We start from the raw sequence: 13,491 nt of genomic DNA, 5'->3' as shown, positions 1-13,491 counted from the left end.
TTGATTCATCTGGTTAATCTTTTAACTTTCTGTGTGTGGAGTCTCTATACAGTAAAACTATTGGATTAAAAAGTGTTGCCTAAGGGCGCAGTCAGACGGCCGAGATCAGAACGCATTGCATGGACTGGCTGGCGGCTCTCCCGACCCGAGTGCAAAACTTCATGTATTTCTATGCAGCTGTCACACGTGAGTAGGGAGAGCCGCCAGCCAGTCCATGCAATGCGTTCTGATCTCGATCCGCCTTATATGCCCATCTGGCCATGCTCTTACCATAGCGAACTCTTCATGAAAATGGCAGGCCTGGGGATCAGTTCATCGTCACAGGTCTAGCTTGCAAAACTACCAAAGTTAGTAGCCAGCTATGCATTAAGTGGACAGATGGGGTCCATCGGAGCAGGTTTCACTGATACCTAAGCATAGGAGTAGAAAGTGATCTAAAGGGTTATTTTCATCTCAGTCGTTCATGACTGACTTAGTAAAAATGGTGTCTGGGCTCTGGAGTTTCCAAAACTCCCATAGAAATTAATTGGCGCTATAGAAACAGCGTAGCTCGCTGGGCTACACCGTTATCATAATTCCCATTATTCCCAGGTTTTTTTTTCGTGCATTAGGTCTATCGGTGTAAAACTGACAGTTATCCCAATGGGCTTTGCATTATGCCCTCTTACAGCCTTCTGCCGCTGATATGACAGTACCTATGAGATCAACCTAAAAAAATGTAAATCATAGTCTGGAAACCATCATCTGACCATGACAATTTTTATCAAAGATAAGGAAGGGATTAAAGTTGAGCATATAAATAAAAGTTATATCTCCCATACACCCCATTGACAAAGTGTACATACTTATTGCAATGGCGAAATAAGTTGCCGCCAGACCCCTGTGGCTGAGGGGGAACTAAAGGTCATGGAATCCAATGTACTAATTGTTTATGCTGCTAGAAGAGAGATTTTGTCCTCATTACACATTAGATCTCACCCAAATTGGCTTGTTTGGCTGACTTTTGTCTACTTTGTATGGGTACCTTTTGATGTTTTCCATTTTTTTTATCATAATGAGAAATTACAGATGTGTTTTCTTTGTGGTTTTTTTTTTTTTTTTTTTTATGATCAAAGTTTAAGGGCGGCTCACGAAAAAATAGAACTGAGGAATCTAGTATCAGAGGATGACCATCAGCGCCAAATACGTCTACTGAAGGATGAAGTCTCAATTCTATCAGCTGAAAAGAGTATACTGCATGGAAGGTGAGTAGGAGAGGTTGTGATATTCAGCACTGTTTTCCAGTGTACTGCCTGGAAAGTGAGCAGGATAGGGTATGATATTTAGCATTGTTTTCCAGTAAACTGCATGGGAGGGGAGTAGGATAGGGTATGATATTCAGCACTGTCCAGTATGCTGCATGGAAGGGCGGTAGGGTAGAGTATAATATTCAGCTTTCTTCTTTCCTGCAGGGCAGCATAGAGAGGGGGCAGGACTTTTTGTCCCTTTGTTATCAGCACATAATCTCCTTTTACAAGCAGGTCCCCTGATGACTTGAGCTTGGAAGAAACGCGTCGGGCCTACTCAGGGAGAGTGCAGGGCATATGTTTACAGGGGTAGTTGTGGACTGCCCTTGTAAGGGCAGGAGCTTGGGGGTTAGTTTTATTGTAGCCCCATAGGGATTGACATAGGGATTGTCATCTCTTCATGAACCGGATATCAGTCTGACCAAAGAAAATCCGGTGCTCCGATGCCTGCCTTATGGAACTGGTGAGATCGTTCCTTTTTCTCAAATAGTACAATGAGCATATTTTACAGTGCATGCTGATTACTGTTTATTGTTTCTATATGCGTTTTGGTGCATGGGGTCAGTTGCTGTTTTATATGGTTATACAGCTTCTTGTGGAACCCCATCTCAGATTGATTCCGTATAGTCTGTCGGAAACTTTTAATCCTGTTTAGGGCCTGTCATCCTTCTAGGTCCATTATATATGATGGTGACGTGGCCCCGTTATAAGTGTTTACTTGGGTGACTTTTTTATCTACTTTTTTACATTAAAAGTTATGTTTTATTTTTTCCACTTTTTGCTTTTTTTGTGATACTCGCTAGTGGGACTATCTGCAGTAATCATACTCCATATGCAGATTCTGCTTTGTTCAGTATATTGCATGGAAGGTGAGTAGGATAGTGTATGGTGTTCTGTGTCATGTTGCAGTATAATACTGCATGGAAGGGCAGTAGGATAATGTATGGTGTTCTGCATCATGTTGCAGTATACTTATTGGAAGGGGAGTAGGATAGTGTATGATATTCTGCGTCATTTTCCAGTATGCTGCATGGAAGGGGAGTAAGATGGGGTGTGATATTCAGCATCGTTTTCCAGTATACTGCAAGGGAGGTGAGAAGGATAGGGTATGATATTCAGCATTGTTTTCCAGTATACTGCATGGGAGGGGAGTAGAATAGGGTATGATATTTAGCATCGTTTTCCATTATACTGCATGGGAGATGAGTAATATAGGATATGATATTCAGCATCGTTTTTCAGTATACTACATGGGAGGTGAGTAGGATAGGGTATGATATTTAGCATCGTTTTCCAGTATACTGCATGGGAGGTGAGTAGGATAGGGTATGATTTTCTGCATCATTTTCCAGTATACTGCATGGAAGGTGGGTAGGATAGGATATGATATTCAACATCGTTTTTCAGAATACTGAATGGGAAGTGAGTAGGATAGGGTATGATATTCTGCATTGTTTTCCAATGTACTGCATGGGAAGTGGGTTGGATACGGTATGATATTCTGTGTCATTTTCCAGTATACTGCATGGGAGGTGAGTAGGATAGGGTATGATATTCTGCATCATTTTCCAGTATACTGCATGGAAGGTGGGTAGGATAGGGTATGACATTCAGCGTCATTTCCCAGAATACTGCATGGGAGGTAAATAGCATAGAGTATGATATTCTGTGATGTTTTCCAGTATATTGCATGGAAAGTGAGTAGAATAGTGTATGATATTCAGCATTGTTTTCCAGTGTACTGCATGGGAGGTGGGTAGGATACGGTATGATATTCTGTGTCGTTTTCCAGTATACTGCATGGGAGGTGAGTAGCATAAAGTATGATATTCTGTCGTTTTCCAGTATATTGCATGGAAAGTGAGTAGGATAGGGTATGATAGTAAGACTGGGTATGATATTCTATGTCATTTTCCAGGGCCGCAGTCGAATATGCTTAGAAAGTATCCATTTCTCTAAGCTAGGAAAGGGTTTGGGGAAGCTTTCGTTGACTACTAAAAGCAGTTTCTTGTTAGAAAATAAAGATGTTGCACTAAGAAATTGTGGGTTCACACCAAGTGTTATTCTTGAATTTTGGAGTGGATTCTGCTCCGAAATCCAAATGAAAAAAGCATCAAATACTCTTTGAATAATCTTTCCATTGCTTTCAATGGGAAAACAGGCATAAGCCGCACACAGCACTGTTTTTATGTATTTTTTTCCATTTAGGAACATGTGCATTCTTATAGTGATTCTGGTAGAAAAATAATAATCCAAATGTGACTTTTGAATCAATTGAACCTAAAAAAAAATGTTCCATGCACAAAAACTGCCTTAAAGTAAACCTGACACCTGCTGCATTTCAGAAAAAAACATGGTACTTTTAAGGGCTCGCTCACACCACCGTATTTTCCGTTTCAGTGCTATCCGACAAAACATCTGATCGCACTCTGACCAATGTTATTCTATTGTGTTGTGCACATGTCCGAACAAACATAGCTGCATTAACAAATTTGATCCTATCAGCCATGCCATTCAGTGAGTGCGTGGAAATCATCGGAGTAAGTGCAGCCGGATTTCCGGTCACTGCCACAATTTCCATTATCAAGCCAATTCTCTCGAATGAGAAAACATACATGGCTGAGATTTTATTGTCAGTGCCTGATACATGCAGCCCATGGATTGTCAGGTCCTCTTTAAAAAATAAAAATTTACAAAACTACATTAAAAAAACACACACAAACTTTTTTTATGTGTACATTTTTTTTTTTCAGCGAGAAAAATTCAACTAAAAAGAATCCATGCTTTTAAAGGGAAGCTGGCAGCTGTCACTTGCTGCCCTATCCACAGGCAGCAAGTATTAGACACTGGCTGTATGATTTCAGCCAGGTATGTTTGACTGAGAAAAACATACTTTAAGAGTCACCGAAACCGAGCCGCATGGTAGACTTGTCAGGAAGGCGGTCCCTGGTGGCTTCTCCCAGCCGGCAGAGATAAGTCCCCGGCACCCTCCTGTCCAACTGGTCACCCATGCAGCTCTGTGCCTGGCGGCTTTTTTAGTAGTGCCTCAGTCACACATACCTGGCTGATATCATACCTACATGCACCCCGTGGATCAGGCACCATGTATCATCTGTCAAGTTTCCTAGAAGTTAATATGTTTAATTCCCAAAAAAAGTAATCTGCTGTCTATCTTCTAACACTTCACAAATAATACACTGAATAGTTTTCTCATTAACATTAAAATACAATATCCGGAAGCTTCACGATATGTCGCCGAAAAAAAGTGGAACTTAACTACATATTTTAACTAGCCACTTTGACCTATTGATTAAGAACTATAACAAAATCATAGTGGCGATCAGAATTAGGGTATGTGCACACTTTGCGGATTCTCTGCGGATCCGCAGCGTTTTTTGCGGTGCAGAAACGCTGCAGATCCGCAATTGATTTACAGTACAATGTAAATCAATGAGAAAAAAAAAATGCTGTGCACACTTTGCGGAAAATCCGCTGCGGAAACGCTGCGGTTTAAAAGAAGTAGCATGTCACTTCTTTTTTGTGAATCTGCAGCGTTTTTGTACCCATTCCATTATAGAAAACCGCAGTGGTGAAAACCGCAGCAAATCTGCACGAAAACCGCAGCAAAAACACAAAAAAAAACGCTGCGGAACCACACAAAAAACCGCACCTGCGTTTTCTGCCAGGAGAGGCAGAATGCGCACCAGAAATTCCTAAGCCTAATCCGCAACGTGTGCACATAGCCTAAGTCTTCAGATGTAGGATCCTATACCGAAAAAAGAATTATCATATTATCACCTAGATTGAGTGGAAATACAGTATCTGTCAGCCATTTTTATAAATGAACAGCTTTGCGTTGCCGTATATTCATCATTTATGTGTGTATACCTTGTTACAGACTTTCCAGAAGCCGTTCTCCGAGTCCAATCCGCCACTCCAGCAGATCGACCAGTCCATTCACCAGAAGCGAGTCACCTACTGCTGCCCAGCTCACCAATGCCTCTCGCTACAGCCGGTTGATATCCCGCTTCAATGATGTCTACGCCAATGACCGTTTAGATGCTCAGAACCTGCTGAGACGTTACATCGAAGACCTAGAGATGGTGCAGAGGATCATTTTTATTGCGACTGCGGTAAGTGACATTTTATTGATGCCTCAGGATTTGTAATCAGTACTTATGGCAGACCTTTCTATGTGGTGAATATGTCTTACGGTAGCCGTGCTGTATGAGAATATCCGCAGCGTAATTTGACCCACATTGCGAGTTTGAAATCCACTAAATATCAATTTTTGCTGCAGATTTGCCTTGTAACATGTTGCTTAACTGCAGCAATTCTGCAACTTAAATGCCCCAGTCTCTCCTTTATTTAACCCCGTAGGGACATCTACTGTAAATGTAAAGTGCTGGATTCTAGTAATTGTCACCCAGTGCACTGAATTTACAGTAGCACTGTAATTGCAGAAAACAGAGGCTATGCATGTACATTGTACAATCACTTATAGTTGGGCTGCGTCCCTCAAAACCTCCATCTAATCTGTGCACATACCTTTAATGTTATGATAAAAACAGTAACCTTTATATTGTACCACATTTCTTCTGTTTCTGTTGCATACAGGAATCCTTCCATGCTGCCAAGATGGCGTTCAGACAGTTTAAGCTAAGAGTACGAAAGTCGTTGTCTCCGTCTCATATGGGACCAGAATCTCTGGAAGATGCGGTGATTGACTACATTGTCCGCAATCTGGATCTCTACGATGTGCAGTCCAGTGTTAATGTACGGCTTTGCTTTTAATAATAAGGCATTAAGGAGATACCCCAAAAATATGTCTATTTCTGACTGATTAAACATTGGGGCAGATTTAAGGCCCCGTCTCACATAGCGATTTACCAACGATCACGACCAGCGATACGACCTGGCCGTGATCGTTGGTAAGTCGTTGTGTGGTCGCTGTGGAGCTGTCACACAGACAGCTCTCTCCAGCGACCAATGATCAGGGGAACGACTTCGGCATCGTTGAAACTGTCTTCAACGATGCCGAAGTCCCCCTGGAGCACCCGGGTAACCAGGGTAAACATCGGGTTACTAAGCGCAGGGCCGCGCTTAGTAACCCGATGTTTACCCTGGTTACCAAAAAAACCAAACAGTACATACTCGCCTTTCGGTGTCCGTCAGGTCCCTTGCCGCTGCTTCCTGCTCTGACTGAGCCGCCGTACAGTGAGAGCAGAGTGCAGCGGTGACGTCACTGCTGTGCTGCGCTCTCACTGTACGGCGGCTCAGTCAGAGCAGGAAGTGGACGGCAAGGGACCTGACGGACATCAGATGGTGAGTATGTAGTGTTTGTTTTTTTTGGTAACCAGGGTAAACATCGGGTTACTAAGCGCGGCCCTGCGCTTAGTAACCCGATGTTTACCCTGGTTACCAGTGAAGACATCGCTGGATCGGTGTCACACACACCGATTCAGCGATGTCAGCGGGACCTCAACGACCAAAAAAAGGTCCAGGCCATTCCGACACGACCAGCGATCTCACAGCAGGGGCCTGATCGCTGGTACGTGTCACACATAGCGAGATCGCTACTGAGGTCGCTGTTGCGTCACAAAACTAGTGACTCAGCAGCGATCTCGCTAGCGATCTCGCTATGTGAGACGGGGCCTTTAGTATTGTCGTGTAATATTCAGAGAGGACAGTGAGAAGAAGCGTCCAATCTATCACCGTGGTGTGTTTGATAGATCTGGCACATGTTAAGGTACCTTCACACGAAACGACTTTGTAACGATATCGCTAGCGATCCGTGACGTTGCAGCGTCCTCGCTAGCGATATCGTTTAGTTTGACACGCAGCAGCGATCAGGATCCTGCTGTGATGTCGCTGGTCGCTGAATAAAGTCCAGAACTTTATTTGGTCGTCCGATCGCCGTGTATCGTTGTGTTTGAAAGCAAAAGCAACGATACCAGCGATGTTTTACACTGGTAACCAGGGTAAACATCGGGTTACTAAGCGCAGTGCCGCGCTTAGTAACCCGATGTTTACCCTGGTTACCAGCGTAAAAGTAAAAATAACAAACACTACATACTCACCTGCGCGTCCCCCAGCGTCTGCTTCCTGACACTTACTGAGCGCCGGCCCGAAAGTGAAAGCACAGCGGTGACGTCACCGCTGTGCTGTTAGGGCCGGAGCTCAGTCAGTGTCAGGAAGCAGACGCTGGGGGACGCGCAGGTGAGCATGTACTGTTTGTTATTTTTACTTTTACGCTGGTAACCAGGGTAAACATCGGGTTACTAAGCGCGGCACTGCGCTTAGCAACCTGATGTTTACCCTGGTTACCCGGGGACCTCGGCATCGTTGGTCGCTGGAGAGCGGTCTGTGTGACAGCTCCCCAGCGATCAAACAGCGACGCTGCAGCGATCGGCATCGTTGTCGCTATCGCTGCAGCGTCGCTTCGTGTGAAGGTACCTTTAGGCTTGATTTTTTTCCTAGGTGGCATAATTTACCCCAGTATGTTAAACCTAAAAACTGGTGCACTCTATCTGGTGCATTTTGCAGATAGGACTGTACTGTAAGATATCTGAATATTTCTTAGCGGCTTCGCTCTCTTCCAGAGGGTTTCTCTAACTGCTTGGTTGATAATGGCCTGTCTTACTCAGCACTATGCCGGATTCACACATCTGTGTTTTGTGGTCTGAGTATGGACCACAATATACAGACCAACCTTAGGTCTCCTTACCCAAACATGACTGCTTGTTGGGCATAGATGAGGCTGTTAAGTGTGGGTCAGGAGAATCAAAGCCAACCTCCTGACTGTAAACATGAATGTGTGAAACCAACCTTAAAAAGAATCTTTCAGCAGGTTTTTCTTCCTCATCTGAGAGCTGCCTGATGTAAGCAAAGAGAAGCTGAATCCAAGGATGTATCACTTGGATTACTAGGTGCAGCCGTTCTCACACAATCAGTGTTCTTAGATTTAGCAAGAAGTATAGTTTCTCCTTGCGGAAATCGAAATGCTAAGCATGCCAATATGAGGAGACTTAAAGCCACAATGCTCCTCTGGGTAATATGCTAATTATGCAAATTGTCTCTTTAGAGAGGAAGAGAGCTAGAACTCTAGTGCCACCTATTGGAAGGTAGCAATCCTACAAGTCAATGTTGACCCTTTAACGAGCCTTGTCACATGACTTAGGATAATAGCCAAACCAGAGTCTAAATTTGCAGACACTGTTTCGGGGTACCGGCCCTCATCAGTGCAAAGTGGAGATCTGGTTTGGCTGTGTGAGAGGCGTCAGACCGTTATCCAAGAAGTATCGTTTCTCCTTAGCGGAGATCGACATGTTAAGCATGCCGAGATAATGGTCTGACGCTTCTCACACAGCCAAACCAGATCTCCACTTTGCACTGACGAGGGCCGGTACCCCGAAACAGTGTCTGCAAATTTAGACTCTGGTTTGGCTATTATCCTAAGTCATGTGACAAGGCTCGTTAAAGGGTCAACATTGACTTGACCCATACACTTGAATGGGCAAGAGTGATCTAAATTTCAGATCAAATATAGACAAGTCTCTTTTTTTTTTTTTGAGACCGTCAGAAAAAAAAATCCATAAAAAAGACGTGTAAATATGGCAATAAACATGAAACACAAATGTGTGATTGGGACCTTAACCCTTTATAGCCATTTGTGTCTGGCCACAATTTTAAAAAAAGTTGCAAAAAAACCCAAACCTTGATTTTTATGTTTGCACATAAAACTAAGTGTACCTGTAGCGCAGCGCGGGATAGTAGCTGCAGGTGAGACACTGGTCTTCTCCTGTGACGCCCCGGCTTGCTGCTTGAAACAGTGGGTCCTGGCTGGGTATTTGTGCTGGTGCTGTGAGGGCCTTGCGCTCGTACAGGCTGCCTGTAGCCGATGGTGTTGGCCGGCCAGGACCATAGGTTTCAAGGTTCAATAAAGGAGACTCCCAATCTAAAACAGTCTTTACTGATCGGTAATTAAGTAAGGTTATGTACAAGGGGCACAGAATCATATGGGAGTTTCCTTCACAGTGAAACATTTTCATACACTTCTTTTTCTTTTCTTTCCTACCTCTATCTGCTCAGAGGGTCCACGACCTATTTCATTCACTACTGGCGCCCTGGATCTACAGCTCTGGATCCCAACTAGGCTCACAAACTCAGTCCTGTAGGTCCCTTACCTTCAGCATTTAGCAAACTCAGGGTTTCTCGTGACACGTTGTCCTATCCAAGGACCCCTTTAAAGTTGAAGGCCACTCTGTCTCTTCAGTCAGTTCCAGGTCGCGCTATCCCTCATCTTCTTAGTCTCCTCCTTAGCAGTTCACCCAGTGGCTACACCTCTCACAGACACTACCTACTGCTACTTGTCCCTATCTAACTACCTACAGGAAGCAGTCACTTGCCCTATCACTAAGCCCCTCTATGGGCTAGTCCCGAATATTAACACTCACTTACCCTAACGTCACTACCTGTCTACAATCAATATCTTATCCTACTTATCTTATGTCCTAAATCCTGACCTATATCTTATCCTACGCTATCCTATACTGTACACTGGTAACATATGCATTACAATATCACAATACATTTCAATTCTCATAATATATTACATATCTACACCCTATACATTGTACAACACACAGTTCACATAGCCTAACAATAACGCGATTGGTGTCTTCAGAGGTAGGAACACAATAGCCATTGACCACCACCCTTACTTACCAAAAAAAGAAAAATTGATATATTGTGGGCTTGAAATCCGCACCACAGGTGAGTTTATGCTAAGTAAAAAAATAAGCACGATGGGCATGAGATTTCTATAAATCCTAAACATCCTATATTTCTATGAATAAAATACACAGCATCAAAAACTCATCATGGGCACACAGCCTTAATGTATTTGAAGGCGGGCATAGCCCTGCCCTGGGTCCTCGTAAACTCCACCCAATGCTGCTTCAAGCTAGCCTGAAAACACAAGGTCACAACATTTTTTGCACAAAAATTTGCAACTTTAAAAAGTATTTTATGCTAGTATTCTCCAACTGTTTTGCCATTCCAAGTAAAGTGATAGCAAACAGATGTTTTTTTTTTATCATTGTAGCCTATGGGAAACAGATCATAATGGATAATCATTCATTATGTTATCCATTAATGGATCTTTTTTTTTTCACTGCTGATGCCCAGTTTAAGGGACACCTCTAATAAAAATGGATCTGTTCCAAACCGAACAAATACAAATCAAAATGGTAACCAAAGTTCCCTTTTCTAAACAGATGCATTTTTTTATTTTAAAAAAGATGGAACCATTCAAAAATGGAAATTTGTTTCCGTTTTGCACCTGTTTTTGCTCCGTTTGTAACCTTCTATTTCCCCCAATATTGGGCCTGTTACTTAAAATAAGCTGAAATTGTAAAGCACAATGAAAATAATATACCATAAGTCTTACATAAATAGTAGACTTTACATATGCTGTAATGTAAGAATAAACTAAGGTAACGCTTCACTTTTATCTTGTATATTTTTTATTTTAGGATGTGATCAGTGCTATGAATGTCAATCCTAAAATCTCGTTCCCAGCAGAGGTGGACTTCATTCTAATCAGCGGCTTTATCCGGGAGGTGTGCCGGGTTGCATTTGCCATGCAAACCCTTGAGGCCCCACTAGATATTGCATTTGCTGTGGATGGAGAGCTGTTTAGTGAAACCAAGTAAGGAAAAGTCTTAGCATGCATCGCTGTCATTCTATGGACACAGGGCACATATTTCAGTTTACAGCTGCATTCTAGCATTATGTCAGTCTCAGGCGGTTTACTGGGCTGTCACATGCAGCAATTAAAGGAGCTGCCCGCTACGTATCCAATAGGACCCTTTGACAAACTACTGATTTTCTCAGTGGTAGCTGTCGACAGCCAGAGATTTGTAGCATTACATGGTGACTATTCAGATGACTGGAGCCTATTTCACACATGGGCAGCTCATGTTTGCCAGTACAAGAACTGGTCTTAGGGAGCAGTCAGATGGCCGTATCACTTGGATGTGGATTGCAACGCAATGCTCTGACTGGCCATCAGCTCTCCCGACCAGAACGTGACAGCTGCATAGGACGGCCAGTCCGAGCATTTCCTTGCGATCCTTGTCCAAGTTATACGGCCGTCTGGGCCCTTACAAAGAGGCCCACCTTCTGGTTCATAGAGGTGGATCTAAAGTGACTGGATGTCCGTCTGACTGAATATGGTTTGTCTACATGAGATGCCCACTTCAGGGCAAATAACAGTCCTTGCACAACAATATTTACTGCGTTATTTGAAGTGCAAGTCATTAAGGTGCTTACACCAGAAATCTGGTGTAAACACCTTAACAAGCTGCAATATTGTTGTGCAACTTGGCAATTGCTCAAAAAAATTGCAACTTTTGGCCTTAACACGCCAGTCCTGGTCAGCTGCATCAAAATGGTCATAGCATGGGTGGGACGGGGCTTGGTGATGTCCAGCTCTCAAATTCATTATAAGCTACACCACTAAAGTGGCATAACTTAATCCAGAAATGTATGTAAGCCCCTGGCTGGCTGGCATACCTCTCTGGTGACGGGGGCATGCTGGGTGTCAGACGCACCTGATTGCTTAATGAATCTGGTCAGCGTACTCCAGCAAGTGCTTCATTAAAACTGGCATACATACGCTACACCAGTATTAATGATTTGCTCCTATTGTGTATATAGATACTTACAGATATAGATGCCATAGGTGTAACAGGTTCTTTGTTTTTTCCTGGTGCAGATCGTCTAGCTCCAGGACCTGTTATATATCTTTATGTCTGCACCCCCTTATACCTATGCCCCTGAGCAAAGTGTTTTATGGTACACTTTTTTTGCATTTAGATATCGTCGGACATATGACTCTGAGCTCACTGCTCCATTGGTATTTTACCACGTGTGGCCGTCTCTGATGGAAAATGACATTGTTGTTGTGAAGGGAGAAGCTGTGACAAAGAGAGGTGCACTGGTAAGTCTAAAAACTTCTTGAAGATTTTTCTCCGCTCCTTCACCCATGATATGATGAGATACCAAGTTTATTGGATATAATGCTCCTAGGCTCCGATTTAAGCCGGGGTCACACTTGCGAGAAACTCGCATCAATACCCGGCACTGCCACCGGCACTCAGAACTGGAGTGTGCGGCTGTATGTATTTCTATGCAGCCGCATGCTCTGGCTGGAGTGCCTGCTGCCGGGTATTGATGGTAGAGACTCGCGCGAGTTTCTCGCATCACACTCGCAAGTGTGACCCCGGCCTTACCATCTTTGTTGTTCATGTTTGTCTTGCTGAGGGGGGAATTCATGAGTTAGAGGCGCCTGATTAATTAAAAGTTGCACGCCTCTTAACAAATGAAGCGCGTCGTAAAACTGTTTTGCCACAAATCTTACTCTATCACTTAGAACAAACCGGTTTTCGCCATGAATTATAGCTGGCCAAAACTGGCAAGGAAACGGCAGAAGTTGAAAAATTTATGCTCATTATCGTATTGCGCAGAAAATTTCAAAATATTTTACACCAGTTTTCTTGAGTATAAGCCTTGATGAATCGGGACAAAGCGCTGTAATGAATGCTGTTAAATCCAATCTGCTCATTATAAATACATATAAATGCACAAAAGTTGAGACTTCATGTATATAACTATGTAGCCTATGTGATATTGCAGTTTCTTGTACAATTTATTTTCAGTGGAGCCCCCGTAAAAGCCGAAGTAGAAGCTGCAGCCCTCTACGCTCTCGATCAGTCAGCCCAGGCCGCACCTTGGTAAGTATCCAAGCTGACAACGTCAAGAAATGTGACAGGTAGAATATAATACTGACATTGGTCACAATAAAAAGCTTCTCTACCTGCCCGTGTTTAAAGTAAATGTAATGACACTCAATAAAGTGGCTTAGATTTTGCATTTCCTTAGTCCTCATACACACGACCGTATTTAGGATCCATATTAAATATTTTCATCACAAATACTCGTGTAGTTTAATGGGGTCATGCATACGTTTTTTATTTTATCACATTTTTTTTGGTGCAGAGAGTAAAAAATTTGTCACGGCACCTACAATTATGGCTCAGACAGCATACTGTATGCATTGCGTAACTGGTCAAGGTGACTATTCTTCATGTTCATGTGACATACATGAGTTACTAAGGAGAAACTGCTTAACGTCTTTACA

At 43.1% G+C, this 13,491-nt stretch overlaps 1 protein-coding gene across 5 annotated transcripts in view; it reads left to right on the top strand.

Moving 5' to 3' along the window:
- Positions 1-13,491, top strand: part of SPATA18 (spermatogenesis associated 18) — a 72,654-nt gene that overhangs the window by 52,498 nt on the left and 6,665 nt on the right. For all 5 annotated transcript variants that reach the window (XM_077279778.1, XM_077279780.1, XM_077279781.1 and 2 more), the window contains exons 6-11: positions 1,116-1,244; positions 5,185-5,419; positions 5,904-6,062; positions 10,823-10,998; positions 12,168-12,291; positions 13,010-13,084. In XM_077279778.1, coding sequence (XP_077135893.1) covers positions 1,116-1,244; positions 5,185-5,419; positions 5,904-6,062; positions 10,823-10,998; positions 12,168-12,291; positions 13,010-13,084 — 898 coding nt within the window. The remainder of the gene's footprint in view (positions 1-1,115; positions 1,245-5,184; positions 5,420-5,903; positions 6,063-10,822; positions 10,999-12,167; positions 12,292-13,009; positions 13,085-13,491) is intronic.

This window comes from Ranitomeya variabilis, chromosome 1 (assembly GCF_051348905.1).
Source record: "Ranitomeya variabilis isolate aRanVar5 chromosome 1, aRanVar5.hap1, whole genome shotgun sequence".
Classification (NCBI taxonomy): domain Eukaryota; kingdom Metazoa; phylum Chordata; class Amphibia; order Anura; family Dendrobatidae; genus Ranitomeya; species Ranitomeya variabilis.
The sequence above is the reverse complement of the archived record's forward strand: the minus strand, read 5'-3'. Positions and strand labels throughout refer to the sequence as shown.